The sequence below is a fragment of the Narcine bancroftii genome, chromosome 1, assembly GCF_036971445.1.
Source record: "Narcine bancroftii isolate sNarBan1 chromosome 1, sNarBan1.hap1, whole genome shotgun sequence".
Lineage (NCBI taxonomy): Eukaryota > Metazoa > Chordata > Chondrichthyes > Torpediniformes > Narcinidae > Narcine > Narcine bancroftii.
In genome coordinates this window covers 391,089,195-391,111,176 of record NC_091469.1, presented here as the reverse complement: position 1 = coordinate 391,111,176, position 21,982 = coordinate 391,089,195, and the positions used below count along the sequence as shown (strand labels likewise).

Here is a 21,982-nt window from a genome sequence, read left to right as displayed (position 1 = left end):
TGTCTGCATGGGAACAGGTCCTTCAGCCCACCATGTTTGCATGGGAACAGGTCCTTCAGCCCACCATGTCTGCATGGGAACAGGTCCTTCAGCCCACCATGTCTGCACTATGCTGCTTATATTACCTAACTGATTCCAGCTACCTGCACAACATCCATATCCCTCTGCTCTCCACTTATTCATGAGTTTATCCAATGCTTCTTAAACATCATGTATCTCCTTTTACCACCTCCCTTGGAAGTGCATTTCAGGAACTTAGCACCTGTGTGTGTAAAAAAAAATGTTTCAAATATCTCCTTTAAACTACCTCCCACCTTATCTACAGAAAGATTTGGTGGAAGAACTCAGCAAATCAGGCAGCATCCCTCGACAAACAGTCTGTCAACATTTTAGGGCCATCAAGAACAAAATATAGTGCCCTCTGTAATGTTTGGGGCAAAGATATATTTTTTTTTTTAAACTTTATTTGCCCCTGTGCTCCTCAGTTTCAAATTTGTTATCAAGCAATTCATCTGATTAAAGTGAATATTCCAGATTTTATACATAGTGTTTTGTTTACATTTTGGTTTGACCATGTAGAAATTATTGCCCTTTTTTTATAAGTAATTCCCCCATTTCAGAGCATCAAAATGTTTGGGACATTTGGCTTCACAGTATTTGGTTTGTTTAATTGCTTCATTGGTGCAGGTATAAGAGAGCTAGGCTTGCTTATAACCTTTTGATCACCTTTGGAATCTGTAGTTGCCATTTTTCAACATGAGAACCTGAGTTGTGCCAATAAAAGTGAAAGAAGCCATTATGAAGCTGAAAAGCAAGAATAAAACAGTAAGAGGCATCGCCCAAACCTCAGGATGATGAAAATCAACTATTTGGAATATCAAGAAGAAGAAAGAGCGTGGTGGTGAGCTCAGTAATCGCATAGAGACTGGTAGGTCAAGGACGACCTCCACAAATTATAGTGGAGAAAATGAGAAAAATCCTCAAACACCTGCCTGACAGATCAGAAATGCTCTTTATGAGGTAGGTGTGGATACGCCAATGTATAGTGTCCGTAGAAGAGATAGAGGTTGTACTGCAAGATGGAAACCATTAGTTTACCACACAAGCAGGATGGCCAGATTAGTTTGTCAAGAAGTATTTAAAAGTGCCTTCAAAATTCTGGAAAAAGCTCCTGGTGGACAAATGAGTCCAAGATGAACCTGTATCAGAATGATAGAAAGAGCAAAGTGTGGAAGCATAAAGGAATTGTCCTGGATCCAAAGCATACCATCCCATGTGTGAAGCATGGTGGTGGGGGCATTATAGACTGGGCATGTACAGCTGCCACAGGTACTGGTGCACTTATCTTCACTGATGATGTAACTGCTGGTGACAATAGCAAAATGAATTCTGAGCTGTACAGAAACATCTTACTGGCTCAAGTTTGAGAAAATGCCTTCAAACTCATTGAACACTGCTTCATCCTATAGCAGGATGATTATCCCAAACATTCTGCTAAAGCCACAAATAAGTTTTTCAAAGCCAAAAACTGGAAAATTCTTGAATGGCCAAATTAGTTACCTGATCTAAATCCAAATGAGCATGCCTTCAATTTGCTGAAGGGAAAACTTAAGAGGACAGGCCTCCAAAACAAGCAGGAGCTGAAGATGGCTGCGGTCAAGGCTTGGCAGAGCATCACCAGAGAAGATACTCAGCATCTGGTGATGACTGTGACACACAGACTTCAAGTAGTCATTGCATGCAAGGAATATGCAACAAAGTACTAAACAGGACTACTTTAATATATATATACCATTGCTATGTCCCAAATATTATGGTGCCCTGAAATGAGGGGACTATGTATAAAAAATGCTCTAATTTTTCATTGTCAAACTAAAATGTATTCAAATAAGCTTGAATAAAATCTGAAATGTGCACATAAATCACATGTGAATTGTTTGATTTAAAACTTTGGAGCTCAGGAGCAAATAAAAGAAAAAAAAGTATTGTTATCCCAAACATTATGGAGGGCACTGTACTTGTATAAAAGCAACCAGGAGATAAGAAAGAAGTGGTCCTCAACTGGTGGGTCAAAGCATTTTTCCATGTTTGTTCTTTAACAATGTTAAATAAAATAATTTAAATTAGATAAAGATGTGTTTCTTACAGAGCTGCCTTTGATTTGAAAATATTGCTCAGTCATTGCCACTTGTACACTAATTAGCTTGTTAGGCTAGAAGCCAAGTGGGCTTTAGACCAAAAAAGGATTGAGAACCACTGTAATAGAGAAAAGGAGAGGCAGGAGGGGCAGGACTGTCCACTAAATTTTCTTGGATTTAGATGTTTCAGACAGAATAGAGAGATAGGTAAGAGGTGGAGGGGTTGCATTATTAATCAGGGCAAATGTCACAGCTGCACTCAAAGAGGATGTAATGGAGAGCTTCATCCTTTTTGAGAGATCAAAAATAAGAAACCACAATCACTCTGATTGGATTTATAGGCCTCAAGATATTCACTGAGAGACAGAGAAACATGTATGTGGACAGATTATGCAAAACTGTAAAAGCAACAGGGTTGTCATGGTGGGTGACTTTAATTTCCTCAATATTGAATGAGACTTCCTTAGTGCCAAAGCTCAGGTGTGAGGTGCAACCAGGAGGGTTTCTTGAAGTAACATGTCTAACAAGGGAAGGAGTCATGACCCCATTCTGGGAAATGAGCCTGGCCATGTGAACAGAGTTTCAGTGGGAGTGCTTTTTGGGAAAAGAACAAGGACAACTCAATGGGGAAAATACTAAATTGGGGAAGGTCAAATGTTGATAACATTAGAAAGGATCTAGGGAAGGGTAATTAAAAGCAAGCCTACAACTGACCTGTAGGACTTGTTTAAGGACTAGATAATTAACGAGCCTGCAGCTGACGTGGACATTATCCCTCCATAAATCTTTGTCCGCGAAGCCAAGCCAAAGAGAGATAATTAGAGTCCAGGGCCAACACGTTCCAATAAGGAAAAAGAGCAGGGATGCCAAAGTAAGAAAGCCTTGTATGACAAGAGAAGCCATGTATTTAGTCAAAGAAAAAAGGAAGCATATACAAGGTTTAGGAAGCTAAACCTGGACAGGGCCCTGATAGAATATAAAGAATTCAAGCAGGCCATTAGGAAGCCCAAAGAGGATCACAAAATGCTCTTGGCGAACAGACTTAAAGAGAATCCCAAGGCATTTAATACTTGCATTAAAAACAAGAGGATATCTAGGGGGGGCATAGGACTACTCAATGACAAAAAACAGAATTTCTCTTTGGAGACAGAGGAAATTAGTATTTTGTATCCGTATACACTAAGGAGAAGGACATGGAAGTTTGTCGGAGCAATGTGGAGAATGCTAATGTGTAAAGGAATCTTGAGATCAAGAGAAAGATGATGCTGGATATTTTGGAGCATTAAGGTGAGAGGGTTATTGAGAGAATCACAAGAGAAGCACTGAGACCTTGACTAAGGTCTTGATGAAGACTTCACTAGCAACAGGCTAGCCATCAGCGGACCAGAGAGAAGCAGTTTTTATTTGTTCAAGGGAATTAGGGATAATCCAGAAACTTATCAAATGAAATGGGAGGGAAGCTATGGGAGAGGATATTAAGAGAAAACAAAGGCATGATTATGCACATTCGGAAAGAAATGGTCAGACTTTGGACAATCAGCATAGCTTTGTGAGTGGCAGAACTTGTTTACCATATTTGATTGAGTTTTATTTTCAGGAGGTAACAAAGTTGGTTGATAAGAATTAGGTAGTGATGTCTACATGGAAAGTTAGCATTTGATCTGGTAAGCTGATCCAGAAGGTACAGATGCACAGGATCCATGGTGAATTGCTAGGTTGGATCTGGACTTGGCTGGCCCATAGAAAACAAGAGTATGCAATGGTGTTTTTGCGGCTGAAAGACTGTAACCAGTGGTGTACAACATGGAACGATATTGGGATCCATGTTTGTTTCTCTCTCTCTCTCTCTTTCTCTCTCTCTTACATAGACACATGTACACACACACACACACGTGTACATGTGACTTGGATGAAGATAAAGTGGGTGGATGAGTTCATAAATTTCTAGATGATGCAAAGATTGGTGGAGTTCAAGATTCACGATTCCTTCATTGTTATGTACAATTATCCCATTATCCAGAATTCAAGCAACCAGCAAAAATCATAGAAAATAGGTAAAATAGGTAAAAAATACAGAAGTTAATTCACTAATCACACAATATTCAATCTGAAAGAACTGGAAAATATACTTATCTGGCATCTACCAATTCCCTGAGGTGCTGGATACTGGGGGTTTTACAGTAATAGTATAGAACTTGTAGACCAAGAGATGCCATTAGTGTTGCTGGGCACCCCTTACAGCAAGTGTGAAAGTGAAACAAAAGAGAACTTTCAGAATCACTGAGTAGTTATGGATTCGCCCCAGTAATCCTGCAGCCTCCGAGCCACAAGACTCCTGTTTGATTTATCAGCAACCTAAGCTCCAGATCCAAACCTCCAGACCCAAACCTCCAACATGATTAGGAAGCCTTCAGTGCACGAGGCCCTTTGGGAGCCTTTTTTCCACCCTTTCAGCATCCTTTCGAATCCTGGTTCCGATACCTGATTCCCATGAGCCCGCAGCCCCTACACGTCCCATGACTGCAAGCTACTCGCAGCTAGCGTGGCTCCCTCTGTTGCAGGGACCTCACTGGTCCACTGCAGTGGTCATCATCTTGTTGGATCGTCTGCTATGTTTCTCCTTCTCAACAGGGGGACTGGGGGGAGGGAGTGATTCTCTCATTTTCTGGTCCCCTCTGAATCTGCCACAACGGAGTACAGGTGCTGCCATCTTGGGCATAGACCTAGCGGTAGCAGGATTTTTTTTTTTTTTAAATGTTGTCTGCTCCATTAACAGCTTGTTTAAAGCCTATACAGAGCCACTGCCATGAGGACCGAGAAGTTGAACCCTTCAGAGTAATGCATTGTCTCTGCTCCCTGCTGTCAGAGTGCTGCCATTTTGTACAAATGGTTAGAATGAGTTGTAGACAATGCAGAGGAGTTTCAATGAACATAACAGGATATAGATCAATTACAGATAAGGGCAGAGAAATTCTAGATGAAGCTTGTTCCAGATAAGTGAGAGGTATTGCTATTTGGGAGGTCATAAGTACAATAAAAGCAGGACCCTTAAAAAAATTGATGTGCAGAGGGATCTGGGTGGAGGTCCATAGCTCCTTGAAAGTGGCCATGCAAGTAGATAGAGTAGTTAAAAAAAAGAATGCCAACCTTCTTTGGTTGAGTATTGAGTGCAATAGTAAGGAAGTCTAGATAAAGCTGTACTAAACCTTGATTCGGTTGCACTTGGGGTATCATGTGCATTTCTGGTCACTAAGGAAGGAAGCATGTGAAAGCTTTGGAAAGTGTACAGATAAGATTTGCAAGGATGCTACCTAGATTACAAGGTATGAGCTATGAGGAGAATAAAATTATGAGAGGCACAGACAGGATAGATAGAATCTTTTTCCAAGGTGAAAATATTATATACACAAGAGTACACACATATAGAGTGAGGGATAGTGTGGGGAAGAGGAGTTTAAAGAAGATTTGCAGGGCATTCTCCCCACAGAGTGAAAGGTGTCTGGAACAGGGCTACCAGGGCCAGTGGTGGAATCAGATATGATAACGTTTAAACTTCTAGATAGACACATTAATATGCAGCCAAAAGAGAATTTTTTATTTCAATCAAGCAGCAGAATTTTAGTTTAGTTTGGGGATCATGTTGTGTGCAGACATCGTGAGCTGTGGACCTGTTTCTGTGTTGTACTGTTCTATATTAAAATGGAAATTTTAAAAATGTTTAAAGCTACACCCTCAATTCTGACAAAATACTGGTAATTCTCATAATTTAAAGGAAACAAAACAAGTTTAAATAAAACCTTACATTGACAAAGCACTACAATCAAGCAGCAGAATTTTAGTTTAGTTTGGGGATCATGTGTGTAGACATCATCGTGGGTTGTGGACCTGTTTCTGTGTTGTACTGTTCTATATTCAAATGGAAATTTTTAAAAATGTTTACGGCCACACCCTCAATTCTGACAAAATACTGGTAATTCTGGTAAATCAAAGGAAACAAAACAAGTTTACATAAAACCTTCATTGACAAAGCACTTAAAAAAAAATTAAGAACCTTGAGGAATGAATGCAATATACTGAACTTCTTAAAGCAGACATTGTATCCTGAACTTTGCCACAGCAAGATCTTGACCAAAAAGGTCAGAGGAAAGATTGAAGGATATTTGGAAAGCCTCCTCTAAGAATGAATTATTCCCACGAACTTGCGGAAATCTATAGCCAATGACAAAATTGAGAAGGAGGAATTATGTTAAAGTCTAAACATTAGGTTTACTATGAATCCCAGCAAACAGTGGAAGGAGTATACCTCTCAAACTACCCATTTGCCCATAGCTCCACGTTGCTCCTATGGAACTGAAGCAGAAGTAATCATGGATGCCAAAACTGCCAAAAAAGAGAGTAAACTAGAGCCCTGAACCAATACAAAGAAGCAAGATACAGAACATCATCATGGCAAATGGGTATATTTTAATTCAGTAAATTATAAAATGACAATTGGAATTTAATTCAGATTAGAGTGAGTGATGCATTTTGTTAAGTCAAATCACAGCACGACTTGCACATGAGATGACTGGTTCCTGGAGAATATTTCCAGAACAGAGAAATCTGGGAGTATGGCTACAGAGTGCCCTGAAAGTGACTGAACAGATAAAGAGTGGTGAAGAAGTTGTTTGACATACTTTTCTTCATCAGTTAGTCCACTGATTTCAGGAGTTGGGACAGCTGTACAAGACTTTGGTGAGACCTGCCTTCATTGCACCATAAAAATAAATGATGTCAGGAGGAGGTCTGTCACCCTTTGACTTGCCAACCCTTTCATACATCCAGAATAGTCCTGTCCTACACACAAAGTGTATGTTGTGCAGTAACTATGAAGATGGAGTCTTGTTTGCAGTTATGGTTGCCCAGTTACAAAACAAAATGTCATTAAGGTGAACATAATACAGAATAGTGTCACAAGTATGTTACCAGTACAGGAGAGTTCGAGTTCTGAGAAGAGGCTGGATTGGCTTTTTCCTGGAGTGTTAGAAGCTGAGGGGGTGACATTATGGAGACATACAAAAACATGAGAGGCATTGATAATGTCTTTTTCCATGGGTAAGTAAATCATTAGATTTAAGAGATTCAAGGGGAAACTTTATCCACACATTGGTTTCATGAAAAAGGCTGCCACAGAAAGTTGTAACACTAAGTATAATTGTGAAACTTAAACAACTATTTAGATATTTGGATCAGAAAGGCTTGGAAGGGATGGGCCAAATGGTTGGCATAGATGAGTTGCACAAAATGACTCATTTCCATGCTGCACATCACTCTCACTATAGATCAGTGGTTCTCAACCTTTTTCTTTCCACTCACAGACCACTTTAAGTAATCCTTATGCCATAAGTGCTAGTAAGGGATTGCTTAAAGTGGTATCTGTGTGGGAAGGGAAGGTTGAGAATCACTGCTCTAGACCCAATAGTTACTGAAATATTTTGCATGAGAAAGATTGTCTTTGGCCCATTTCCTTTGGAGTTATGAAACTGTGCACATAATGAGTCAATTAGGTATATTTAAAACAGTGGTTTTCAACCTTTTTCTTTCCACTCACATAGCACCTAAGCAATTCCTTACTAATCACAGAGCACCCATGGCATAGAGAATACTATGTAAGTGGAAAGAAAAAGGTTGAGAACCACTGATCTATAGATGATTCTAAGAACCCACATTATGGTTTTAAAACACTATATCATTCACTAATATAGTAAATCATTTGTCCTTATTGAGCAATAACTATATGCAATTCCAGACTCCACAATTGTATTTGATTCTGTCTTTTGCCTTTTCAGTCTTTTTACTCAGTATACCAAAGAGCAGTGTTTCTGGATATTTTGGCAACACAATATACTATTGCAGGATTTTAGATCATTCTGGTCATGATCAATAAAACTAAATGTAACAGAGCAGAGAAAACACAGACAAAATGGTGATACAGTTCTAAAATTAAACTATTTGCTGTATTTATATTGTAGTTGGATTAAGGTGAATTATTTGGAGAAAATCTCTGAAGTTAAAACCAAATTAGAAGGTGTTATATTTATTGTGAGATGCCACTTGAAAACAATTTTCTGCTCCAAATCCTGAGGTCTGACATTCACACACTCCAAATGAAAACAGATGCATACCTTGCTACCTTCTTCTTTAACACCAGAATTTATCATTTTAATAGAGGAGTAGAACAACTGCCGAATTCTCGAATCTCCAACAAAGGCTATGTATTTGTCCCGAAGACACCTCTTCACTTCACTGAAGGAAAGAAAAAAAAGTCCATACTAAAACATTATAAAAATTACAAATTCAACTGTTGAATGACAGAAAACATATGGAAAACAAATGGGCCATTGAGCCAACAAGTCCATGTCAATGCTTATGTTCTTGAACTTTCACCCATCCATTCTCAGCCAAGTCTATCAACATTTGGGTTTACTTTAAATACACAGTATATTTTACTACTTGTCTTTACTGTTCAATGTCCATCAGAGGCTGCAGGCCCTTTGGCCTAACCTGCTCACACTGACCCAAATATCCCACACACACTGGTCATACATACCATATCCCTCTAAACCCACCGTATTCATCTATCAAACAAATTTTACTTAAATGTTGCAAACTATCTCAAATTACTGCATTCACCAGATCCATTTCATTAATTTGTATTATTCTATTCTCCTGTGCTCTAAGAAATAAAGCCATAGCTTGCTTCACCTCCCCTTATAGATCAGGTCCCGTCAATAACTTTTCATTAGAAAGATAAATATTTCTAGTATGTTCTCTTTTATCTTCTGTCTTGAAAATAAAACTGAAGACCCAAGGGCAAGATTGCTGTATCAGAGAGGCAGGAAGGATTGCTGTGTTCTGCAGAAACACAACTGATACAGATCTCATTGTACATGGCTCTTCAGCCTGAAGGCTTTTCCATGGAGTTGAAAGCATCCGCAGGCAAAGAAGACATGATGTTGATTAACTCATCGTGGTCCTTGAACATGGCAATATTGTCCCACATCTGCTCTTCTCACTTGAGAAACCTAGCATTGAAGTGATAATCATTCTTCCTGTTGAGGGAATTCACTTCCAGTGTCCTAACTTGACTACATTTACAGGCAAACATTAAGCTAGCCTTGAGGATCTACATGAAAATTAGATACAAACTTTGAACAGAGAAAACAATTCTGCACTTAACTAACTTGATTGATGAGAACTTGAAAATATACTTCAAAAAAAAAATTAATTCAATGCTAAATAATTCACCAAATAAATTTAATACAGATTTTTAATAGGATAAAGAGATATACAAGAAAGACAAAATGCAACACAAATATTTCCGAGATTTGTTTTAAAATCTCCAGGAAATTAAATCTCCAGGAATTACAGTGTAATTTTGATTATCCAAAATGGTCAGGACCAGACCTATTTCGGATGTCTGAATTTTTTCGGAAAATTGCCCAGTAGCCACAACACGTCACTTGTATCAATGTTCCAGTGGCTCTCAACTTTATTTTTCCCAATCACATACCACTTTAAGTAATCCCTATGCCATCGAAGCTCTGTGATTAGTAAGGGATTTCTTAAGGTGGTATGTGAGTGGGAAGGGAAGGTTGACAATCACTGCTCTAGACCCAATTGTTACTGAAATATTTTGCTTGAGAAAAATTGTCATTGGCCCATTTCCTTTGGAGTTATGAAACCATGCACATAACGAGTCAATTAGGTTCAATTAAAACTAGTTTTCAAACTTTTTTCTTTCCACCCACATACCACCTTACTAATCACAGAGAACCTATGGCATAGGGAATACTTAAAGTGGTATGTGAATGGGAAAAAAAGGTTGAGAACCACTGATTTAAATAACAACAAGGGAATGCTTTTTCAGAAGCATTAAAATAATGTTTAATTCTCACCCAAATAAAATGTTGGCTGCAACGCCACAGCCAATCCCAACATGTCCAACGTCGCTATCAATTCCTGACGCGTCCTCACCGCTGCCACCGATTCCCAGGGAGGCTTCCCAGGCCAGTGGAACACTCACAGGCAAGTCCTGTCTCCTTGTAGGCTGGTTCCGACAAGGTCTGTTCTGGCTTCACATCCTGGTTCTCGATGTTGGAGCCCAACACAGACCCAGTCTTCACCTGCGCACACTCCCCCTCCTAATTGCCACCCACAATCACTGACACCTCCCCACTGCCGTCCCGTCCCCCTCGTGCCGGGGAGCCCAATATCCCCCTCGTGCCGGGGAGCCCAATATCCCCCTCGTGCCGGGGAGCCCAATATCCCCCTCGTGCCGGGGAGCCCAATATCCCCCTCGTGCCGGGGAGCCCAATATCCCCCTCGTGCCGGGGAGCCCAATATCCCCCTCGTGCCGGGGAGCCCAATATCCCCCTCGTGCCGGGGAGCCCAATATCCCCCTCGTGCCGGGGAGCCCAATATCCCCCTCGTGCCGGGGAGCCCAATATCCCCCTCGTGCCGGGGAGCCCAATATCCCCCTCGTGCCGGGGAGCCCAATATCCCCCTCGTGCCGGGGAGCCCAATATCCCCCTCGTGCCGGGGAGCCCAATATCCCCCTCGTGCCGGGGAGCCCAATATCCCCCTCGTGCCGGGGAGCCCAATATCCCCCTCGTGCCGGGGAGCCCAATATCCCCCTCGTGCCGGGGAGCCCAATATCCCCCTCGTGCCGGGGAGCCCAATATCCCCCTCGTGCCGGGGAGCCCAATATCCCCCTCGTGCCGGGGAGCCCAATATCCCCCTCGTGCCGGGGAGCCCAATATCCCCCTCGTGCCGGGGAGCCCAATATCCCCCTCGTGCCGGGGAGCCCAATATCCCCCTCGTGCCGGGGAGCCCAATATCCCCCTCGTGCCGGGGAGCCCAATATCCCCCTCGTGCCGGGGAGCCCAATATCCCCCTCGTGCCGGGGAGCCCAATATCCCCCTCGTGCCGGGGAGCCCAATATCCCCCTCGTGCCGGGGAGCCCAATATCCCCCTCGTGCCGGGGAGCCCAATATCCCCCTCGTGCCGGGGAGCCCAATATCCCCCTCGTGCCGGGGAGCCCAATATCCCCCTCGTGCCGGGGAGCCCAATATCCCCCTCGTGCCGGGGAGCCCAATATCCCCCTCGTGCCGGGGAGCCCAATATCCCCCTCGTGCCGGGGAGCCCAATATCCCCCTCGTGCCGGGGAGCCCAATATCCCCCTCGTGCCGGGGAGCCCAATATCCCCCTCGTGCCGGGGAGCCCAATATCCCCCTCGTGCCGGGGAGCCCAATATCCCCCTCGTGCCGGGGAGCCCAATATCCCCCTCGTGCCGGGGAGCCCAATATCCCCCTCGTGCCGGGGAGCCCAATATCCCCCTCGTGCCGGGGAGCCCAATATCCCCCTCGTGCCGGGGAGCCCAATATCCCCCTCGTGCCGGGGAGCCCAATATCCCCCTCGTGCCGGGGAGCCCAATATCCCCCTCGTGCCGGGGAGCCCAATATCCCCCTCGTGCCGGGGAGCCCAATATCCCCCTCGTGCCGGGGAGCCCAATATCCCCCTCGTGCCGGGGAGCCCAATATCCCCCTCGTGCCGGGGAGCCCAATATCCCCCTCGTGCCGGGGAGCCCAATATCCCCCTCGTGCCGGGGAGCCCAATATCCCCCTCGTGCCGGGGAGCCCAATATCCCCCTCGTGCCGGGGAGCCCAATATCCCCCTCGTGCCGGGGAGCCCAATATCCCCCTCGTGCCGGGGAGCCCAATATCCCCCTCGTGCCGGGGAGCCCAATATCCCCCTCGTGCCGGGGAGCCCAATATCCCCCTCGTGCCGGGGAGCCCAATATCCCCCTCGTGCCGGGGAGCCCAATATCCCCCTCGTGCCGGGAAGACTGCTGTACTTGATGATGATGGGACAAGAGATTCTTCTGACTGCTTGCGGCTGGGAGACAGTGGCACACAGTTTGAGAGGGAGAATCAGAGAGAAAAGTCAATAGGGAAAGGTAAAGAAGAAATGGAAAGAATGAGGTGAGGAAGTTACCTGAAACAAGGACCACTGTCGTTCTAATTTCATGTCAGGTTAATTTTTTTTCAACCTCTGAGGTCAATTCAATTCTCAAAAAATTTTGGATAAGTGAGCATTTCTGATTGTTTTGTACATCCTCGTTTATCTGAAATTTTTTGGAGGTGAACAGATGCCACTTCGGGGTCCAAAAACAATTTCAGATAAGTGGATTTCAGAAAATCCGATTGTGGATAATCGGAATTGGACGATAGTTAACTTAATTTCCAAAGCCAACAAAATTGTTTGGCACACTCAAAATGTAGAATTAACACACACTGCCTTAGCTAATATTTGCCAATTCCACCGTGTTCAGTGTCAATGACAAACATCCTAACTATTCATAGTGAAATTAGCATCCTTCAGAACATTTTACTGTTCCATAACAATAAGTAATGTTGGACTTGCTGTCACTTTTACTATAACATTTAGGATAGAAAAATTTTCATTGTAGTGATAGAGAATAATAAATATCTATATATAAAACAATTTAAAGTAATTCAGAAAAAAATAATCAATATGGGCTGGATCTTGCTGAAGAGCAAAAACACCATATCTGCAATAAAATAAAATGGGAGCCCACAGTACTTGATGGAACTGTTCTACAGAGCTGTTGCGAGAGATTGAGCAGGTAGGGCTTTATTCCTTGGAGCATGGGAGGATGAGGTATAGAGGTGTAACACATCAAAAAGGGAATAGATCAGAGAAATTAGCAACCAGAAGCTACATGTTTAGGGTGAGGGTAGAGAGATACAAGAAGAAATAGGAATGGCCACTTTTTAAAAAAATACATACATATATACACGCACTCACAAGGATATACATCTATGTGTATACATACACACACACATGTATTCTGGTGTATCCAAGTCATGGTATATCCAACATACAAGTCAATCCCAGTTTTCTGGCTGCCTGGGCTGGCAAGTCGGCCGCCATATAGATAGACCCCCAAAAATCACAATGCCTGAGTTTGGCCATTGACAAGCGTACATGTCGACCGCCAGAGTGCGTGCTCTGTTACCGGACGAAGTTAAGACTCGTGGTGATCTTCAAATGCAAAATTAAACCGAAAATAAAATTCCCTTTATGAATTTTTGTACAATTTCATGAGAAAGGCTGGATGGATGAAAATAGAGTTAAATTGTGGACAGATAATGAATGGAGCAGGTGGCCAGGCAGGTTACATAAAGAACAGAGTTTGCTAGTCTAAGATACATTTCATAGCCACTTAACAGAGAAAAATAAAAGTAGATTAGCACACATAACACTTTCATGGTGGTTATCCTGGGTGATTTGACATTTGCATTGCAACCTCTAGATGTCTGCTTGAACAAGCCATTCAAAGGCCACGTGCGTGACAAATGGAATACATGGATGTTGAGTGCAGAAAAGTCATTTTCTCAAGCAAAATATTTCAGTAACAATTAGGACTCACATATCACCTTAAGCTATCCCTTACGAATCACAGAGCACTTGTGGTATAGAGATTGCTTAAGGTAGAATGTGAGCTTATGGGGGGAAGTTTGAAAACCACTCAGCTAAATACGGGCAGATAGGACTACTGTGGGTGGAACATTTTGGTCAACGTGGTCAAGTTGGGCCAAAGAGCCTGTTTCCATGCTCTATGACTGGTTAGACAATAAAGAAAAACAGATATCATTTTAATTGGAAAGGAGTGTTTAATGATTTCCTACAAAGAAATATGCTGCAGTCTTAATTACCAATATTTACTGATTTAGAAAATACAATAGAGAGTCCTACATCAATGTTTGCTGAAAATATAAAGATTGGATTATAAAATTGTGGAGCATCAATTTATACCAGTTGTGGCTTTATAATGGGGAATCCACTTTTCTGATCTTGTGTCAGTCAGACTTAGAACAGGATTACAGAACTAATTTCAGCCTACCTTGACGCCATCTTTTCTCCCCTAGTTCAATCTCTCCCCACCTACATCTGCAACATCTCACACACCCTCCACCTCCTCCAAGACTTCAGATTCCCCAAACCAGATTGCCTCATCTTCACGATGGATGTCCAATCCCTTTACACCTCCATTCCCCACACAGAAAGCCTCAAAGCACTTCGCTTTTTCCTGGAACTCAGACCTGAGCCGTCACCTTCCATCATCACCCTTCTCCACCTGGCAGACCTTGTCCTCACCCTTAACAATTTTTCCTTTCACTCATCCCACTACCTCCAGATTAAAGGAGTAGCCATGGGTACCAACACGAGTCCCAGCTATGCCTGCCATTTTGTGAAACAAAACATGCTCCAAGCCTACACAGGCAAGACCACCCCAACTCTTGCTCCAGTACATTGACGACTACAACAGGGCGGCCTCATACACCCACGACGAGCTTATCAATTTCATCAATTTTGCAGCCAATTTAAACCTAGACCTCAAACTCGCCTGGTTCATCTCCGATCACACTCTCCCTTTTCTGGATCTTTCTGTCTCCATCCCAAGAGACAGAAGACTCTCCACTGACATTTATTACAAACTCTCTAATTCCCACAACTACCTCAACTATTCATCCTCACACCCTGTCCCCTGCAAGGACTTCATCCCCTTCTCTCAATTTCTCCGCATCTGCTCCCAAGATGAGGTCTTCCAGTGCAGAGCCTCTGAAATGTCTGCCTTCTTCCATAAACGTGGCTTCCCTTCCACCACTATTAACTCAGCCCTCACCTGCATCTCCTCCATTCCCTGCTCATACACCCTAGCCACCCTGCCCCCAGAAACAATAAACACAGAATCTCCCCTTGCCCTCACCTACCACCCCACCAGCCTCCACATCCAACACATTATCTGCTGGAATTTCCAGCACTTACTATAGGACCCCACCACCAGACACATTTTTTTCTTTTCTCCTCCCCTCTCATCCTTCCATAGGGACCGCTCCCTTCTCGACTCCCTTGTGCACTCTTCCCTCCCCACCCATCGCCCACCTGGCACCTTCCACTATGGTCGTAGGAGGTGTAAGACCTGCACCCACACCTCCTCCCTCACCAAGGTCCGAGGTCCCAAACAGACTTTTTAGGTGAAGCAAAACTTCACCTGTACCTCCAAAGAACTCATTTACTGCATCAGGAGCACCCTCTGTGGCCTTCTCTACATCGGAGAGACCGGTCGCAGATTAGGTGAATGCTTCACCCAGAACCTCCTCTCCGTCCGCAACAAAAGCGACCTCTCTGTAGCCAACTATTTCCATTCTGAGTCACACTCTCAAGTTCATATGCCTGTCCATGGCCTTTCACACTACCCCACCCTGACCACCTTCAGATTGGAGGAACAACACCTCATTTTTCGTTTGGGCACTCTCCAACCCCAGGGCATAAACACCGCATTCCACTAATCAGCCTTCCTTCACCGCTTCCCACTCCCCCTTAACTAGTTATTCCAGTTCTTACTTCATTTCTCTCTCCACCTAGCCTAGACCCCTCTCCCACCCACCCCCTCCCCCCCCCCCCCACCTATCATCTCCCACCCTCACCACCTCCCCCTCTTCCTTTTTGTTTAGATATCTCTCATGTTCCCCTGGCACAACAGGCCAGAACTACTGTATATTGTGTCTTTTCATAACCAGTAGTTTTTATTACGATGGTTTTAGATCCTTTAACGCTCACAGTTTTGTTGGATGTTACATCGAATTTTACTGGAACTTCATCCATGTTCCCTGTTTGGCTCCATTCAAAACAAGTTCTTTTTCGTGCATATATTACAAATGAAGGAAGGCCTCAAGCCTGAAAGGTGGGTGATGTATCTTCACCTTTGCTACATAAAGGCACTGTTTGACCTGCTGAGTTTCTCCAGCATTTGTGTGTTTTTTTTACTTTACCACGGTGTCAACAGAACCCTGTGTTTTACCCCTAGAACACGACTAGTTTCCAAACATTTAACTGGAGATCACAAAATGCTAGACTTTACCCCTTTTAAATTTAAACAGTTTTAATAATGTTTTGATATAGATTATTCTAAGATCTTAAGAAATTTAAATTGCTTTAAACATCTCGAAATGAGATGCAGAAATACTTAAATTGCATTATTGGCTTTTAAAGGAGATATAGCTCTGTCCAGGCATATACCCCTGTCAAAACACAACTTGTGAGCAAATCTAATGAATTTTAGACTAATAAAGGATAAAGGGGAAACAGGTTGTTAAACAAAATAGCACCATTTCTGCTACTTTACCATTCATTCACCATCATTCCCATTTGGCTGCTGTCCTTTAAATTCCACAAGCTTCAATTTTGCCAGCAAATCCACTGCCTGTTATTTCATAAAACTTGGACAGAACGTGCAACTAGGTCATCGGTAAAACTTGTTTTTAATTCTTTGGCTTGGCTTCGCGGACGAAGATTTATGGAGGGGGTAAAAAGTCCACGTCAGCTGCAGGCTCGTTTGTGGCTGACAAGTCCGATGCGGGACAGGCAGACACGGTTGCAGCGGTTGCAGGGGAAAATTGGTTGGTTGGGGTTGGGTGTTGCCTTTTGTCAGTGAGGTGGGCTCTGCGGTCTTCTTCAAAGGAGGTTGCTGCCCGCCAAACTGTGAGGCGCCAAGATGCACGGTTTGAGGCGTTATCAGGCCACTGGCGGTTGTCAATGTGGCAGGCACCAAAAGATTTCTTTAGGCAGTCCTTGTACCTTTTCTTTGGTGCACCTCTGTCATGGTGGCCAGTGGAGAGCTCGCCATATAACACGATCTTGGGAAGGCGATGGTCCTCCATTCTGGAGACGTGACCCATCCAGCGCAGCTGGATCTTCAGCAGTGTGGACTCGATGCTGTCGACCTCTGCCATCTCGAGTACTTCGACGTTAGGGATGAAAGCGCTCCAATGGATGTTGAGGATGGAGCGGAGACAACGCTGGTGGAAGCGTTCTAGGAGCCGTAGGTGGTGCCGGTAGAGGACCCATGATTCGGAGCCGAACAGGAGTGTGGGTTTGACAACGGCTCTGTATACGCTTATCTTTGTGAGGTTTTTCAGTTGGTTGTTTTTCCAGACTCTTTTGTGTAGTCTTCCAAAGGCGCTATTTGCCTTGGCGAGTCTGTTGTCTATCTCATTGTCGATCCTTGCATCTGATGAAATGGTGCAGCCGAGATAGGTAAACTGGTTGACCGTTTTGAGTTTTGTGTGCCCGATGGATATGTGGGGGGGCTGGTAGTCATGGTGGGGAGCTGGCTGATGGAGGACCTCAGTTTTCTTCAGGCTGTTTTTAATAATAATACTGCAGTAATTAACAATAGAAAACCATTGATAAGAGAAAATTAAAAGAAGTAATTATCATAGACTAAAACACAATAAAACATCAATGTCTGTAACAAAGACTTTAATCGTTTTCACTGCCTGAATATTGATCACCTTAATTATGGTTGTTTTCTCCCATCCATTTGTTCAGGTGTTCCCTCATGCTATTTTTAAACGGCTTGTTTGTACACACATCTAAAGGCTGCAATTGACTCGTCAGACCGCCAGGAATAATCACCATCTGGTTTTCAATTCTCACATTTTTTTTAATATCTTCATTTCTATGTGCTCTGAACTGATCCCAGACCAGAAGTGCAGGTTTTTGTAAGAGTCCACCAGGACATATTTGCCATATTTTCTGCAACCATAATTTGAATCCGGCTTCGACCATCCAGCCTTTCGGATGAACATGAACAAACACACCGTGGGTATTTTTTTTCTCTTGGGTTGAGTCTTTCTTTTAAATATTACAAATGGTAGCAGTTTTGTGCCATCAGCACAACAGGCCAGAACTACTGTACACTCTGTCTTTTCATAACCAGTGGTTTTTATTACGATGGTTTTAGCTCCTTTAACGCTCACAGCTTTGTTGGATGTTACATCGAATGTTACTGGAACTTCATCCATGTTCCCTATTTGGCTCCATTCAAAACAAGTTCTTTTTCGTGCATATATTACAAACTTAAATTCTAATATTTTGTCTTCATAAACCGCTGGCATTTTCTGTGCAATTGAGGGGTTCATTTGCGTTGATATGCCGTGCCGTTTCATGAACCGGTAACACCAACCTTTTGTTCCAGCAAAATTCTTATGTTTTTGTTCATCTCCTAAGCTCCCGGCCTTATGTATTATCATCTTGGTAGAAACACTTTTCCCACTTCTCTTTTTCTAAACTCCTCCTCAAGTTGTGGCCATTGTGGGGCTGGACAACGATGGTTACGCTTACCTCTTTTAGCAGCCGTTTTTCTTGCTTTCTCCATTCGTGTACCATTTTTGCTGTAGGCAGTGCTCTAAAAACTTTAGCTGTCACTCCATTACCTACTGTTCTCCTTAGCATACATTATGACTTTTAGTTTGTATGTAATAGTGTAGCTTGACTGCTTTCCTCCAGTCACCATCTTGCGGATGAAAGCCTCCACTACAGTGCACAAAATGGTGGCTCCAAAATGTCACCTTCAAGTATAAAACCTGGGTGGTTTTTGAGGTGATTTTTGGGGAAAAAGGGGGAGTGGTTCTTATATGCCATCAAAAACAGTACATAAATATGCCTTTGACAAAGTATGATTACTTTCAATGAAAAGACTTTTTTCTTCTCAACTCCCAGTTAATTTTGTCCCAGATTACTGACTCAAAAAGTTTCCACATACCCCTAATAGGCTGATAGTGCTTGTCTGATCTTTTCATTCTTCTAAAAAAATTGGAACAATTACGACCTTCCCATATCTGGCACTATCACTGAATACAATTCCATAATTTCCATTCTTGATTTCCTCAGCTAATTAGAATGTATCCCATTTGGACAACTGTACTTGGAGGAAACAGCTCATCTAATAAAAGCAATGACATTCCATAATATATACAGATGAGTTTTTCTTTACGATTATCCAAATTTTGCTTTTCAAACAATGCCCAATTTGATCAATTTTATGAACAGGTCTTGTTCCTTACTGTGGAGAAGAGACACCCAAAAATGACATGTTGCTGAATGGTTCGCATTATTCCTCGTAGACACAAAAGACAGTAAAATTGTCACAACCCTCTTTTAGTTTCAAGATATTGCTGCATTTCCAATCAAAATGCCAAATAATCTTGCCAAGCCAGGTAAGGGCAGAGATTAATTAAAAACATTCCTTTCAATTGGAAAATTCCAAGTATTATCCCTCCTACCTTTTCCTTTAAACTTAAGCCCACTTTGATTATGGAGAAAAGTTTCTTACTCTCCATGTCTTTCATAGGTTTATATACTTCAACTGTCTTAATTTCTATTACTGCTGCAATTCACATGGAACTTGGTATCAAATTAAGTCAAAGTCACTTGCCTAATTTTGTATCTGTGCATCATGCAGCCATCAGGCTGCCATTCATTTTCTCCAAGAAATCGTCCACTAGAAAGGAGCCATTCACAGCTATCACCACCTACAGAGAGAGAGGAAAAAGAGAGGTCACAACTGTAAAATAATTATATGGCATCTTCATTACTCATGACCACAAACAATGATGACACAAGTTACCACATGCAAATAATAAGAACAAATTTAGGTAAATATGGCAAAACATTAAAAAAATGACAAATGGCATCAATTATTCTACAATACAATATGTTGTTCTGTATTGTGTAGTTCAAATATTGTACTGTACAGTCCTATATAGGACACTTGTGAGACTACACTTTGAGCACTGACCACAGTTTTAGTAACCTAGTTACAGGTATAAAGAAGGATATCCTTCGTCTGGAAAGGGTGTAGAAAAAAATACAATGTTATCAAGATTGGACAGGAATTATAAGGGTAAGAGGACAAACTGGGATTTGTTTTCATTGAAGTACAAGAGGCTGAGGCGCTGACCTTAATAAAATCATGAGGGGTATAAATAAATATTCATAGGCTCCTTCCCAGGGCCCAGTAATCTAAAACAGATCGTGAATATAAGGAGAGCTTTAGATTTACAAGGGACCTGAGGGACACCTTCACAGGGAGTGTGATGGGTATATGGAACAAGCTGCCAAAGGAAGTGGTAGAAGCAGGGACTGTATAATATTCAAAGACATGCAGATGGGTACATAGAACGTGTTGGAACCAAGGGGTTGTAATCATGGAAAATACGCCTATGTACTATTCATTATGTATTCATTAATCCATTAACCATATAACCATTTACGGAGCGGAAACAGGCCACGTTGGCCTTTCGAGTCCGCACTATGTAACAATTTACTATTTACTTCAATTATACTGTTTAGGGGAAATATTAATGCAATTAAGTAACAGCCACAGTATGTAGAAAAGTTGGCTGATTATAGTATGTGTAGAATTTGCTGACTCCAAATACAAAGAGAGAAAATACTTTCTTCCCCAAGGTTACACTAAAACAACAGAATGTTCTGGCCTAGGAGATTAAGATGGGAGGGCTACACAATAGATAAGTGCAGAGCAGAAAATTGCTTGAGATAAATTTTATGCAAGGAGTCTATCAAAGAAAGCCAACTCTTGTTCAGTGTAACAATGTTGATCTGTATAAACAGAAGAGACTGGACAGTAGGAGTCAGTCTTGGGGAATAGCTCACGACCTATGAACTAACGACTGAACCAGAGCTCTGTTAAGCTTTATTCTTGTGCTATGTAATAAACTGATTGTGAAACCGAATACCTTCTCCTATCACTTCATTCAACGAGCACGCTGGACTCACATGACACATAGACCAAATTGAGGGTAGGGTAAAGCCAGAGTCTGACAAAAGGAAAGAGGGCAGTATAGGCTGATCACAAGCAAATGGGACACACTTTGTTGGCATGGACAGGTTGGCCTGAAAGGCCCATTTCCATGCTGAATAATTTTAGACTATTGTCCAAATTTGTGTTGTGGAATTAAAAAAAGAAAACAAAAATTATTCGTGCATTTAGATCAGTGGTTTTCAAACCTTTTCTTTCCACTCACATCCCACCTTAAGCAATCCCTATGCCATCGGTGCTCTGTGATTAGTAAGGGATTGCTTAAGGTGGGATATGAGTGGGAAGGGAAGGGTTGAAAACCACTGATTTAGATGAACAAAAATCATTATAAAAACACAGTCAGAACATGATATGCTGATGTTATTCTGCTCTAGCTTTCCAAAACTGAGAAATTCTCACCCATGTCTAGGATGGCAAAAGGCCCAACTTTCTCCAACTACAATTAAAATGTTCAAAGAGTTTGAACCAAAATCAGAGAAAATGCTGCCAGTTACTCAGTCCACTTATTGTTGAGCAAGTTTGGAAATTCAACTTTCACCAATCATCAAATTCACATTATCTTCTTTTTCTTCATATAATAGCACATTTAATTCTAATATACAAGGGTTGGTGGGGGCGGGGGGATGCCTTTCAAAGAAGGATGAGATTTTAGAGATGACCCTTGTCTTCAACATGCTTCTGAAAACATTTACAGCAGGGACCTTAAAATACATGGAAGATATCACCTATGCTTTATCTGCAAAATCCTCCAAATTATCTGGAAGGGAAAAGGAATTAAAGCCAGTGTCCTTTCCGATCATTCCTGGCATTAAGATCCTAATTACATTCAGTCAACATCTCTCCCAACTCTTGGAGAGAGCTGTGGATTTTTTTTTTTAATTTAGAAATACAGCACACTAACAGGCCCATTTGACAATGAGCCTCTCTCATCCAAATACGCCCAGGTAACCAATCAACCTCATAACACATTGTGTCTTTGGAATGTAGGAAGAAACCAGAGCATCCAGAGGAATCCCTCTCAGATACAGGAAGATGGTGGCAGATTTGAAACAAGGGTCGCTGGCACAGTCCTAACTTTATGCTCACAGTG

At 42.4% G+C, this 21,982-nt stretch overlaps 1 protein-coding gene across 4 annotated transcripts in view; it reads right to left on the bottom strand.

Annotated features, from left to right (window-relative positions):
* The window catches only part of casd1 (CAS1 domain containing 1), a 96,202-nt gene that overhangs the window by 55,812 nt on the left and 18,408 nt on the right, over positions 1–21,982 (bottom strand). For all 4 annotated transcript variants that reach the window (XM_069913661.1, XM_069913660.1, XM_069913658.1 and 1 more), the window contains 2 exons: positions 19,486–19,582; positions 8,303–8,423 (listed from right to left, as the gene is read on the bottom strand). In XM_069913661.1, coding sequence (XP_069769762.1) covers positions 8,303–8,423; positions 19,486–19,582 — 218 coding nt within the window. The remainder of the gene's footprint in view (positions 1–8,302; positions 8,424–19,485; positions 19,583–21,982) is intronic.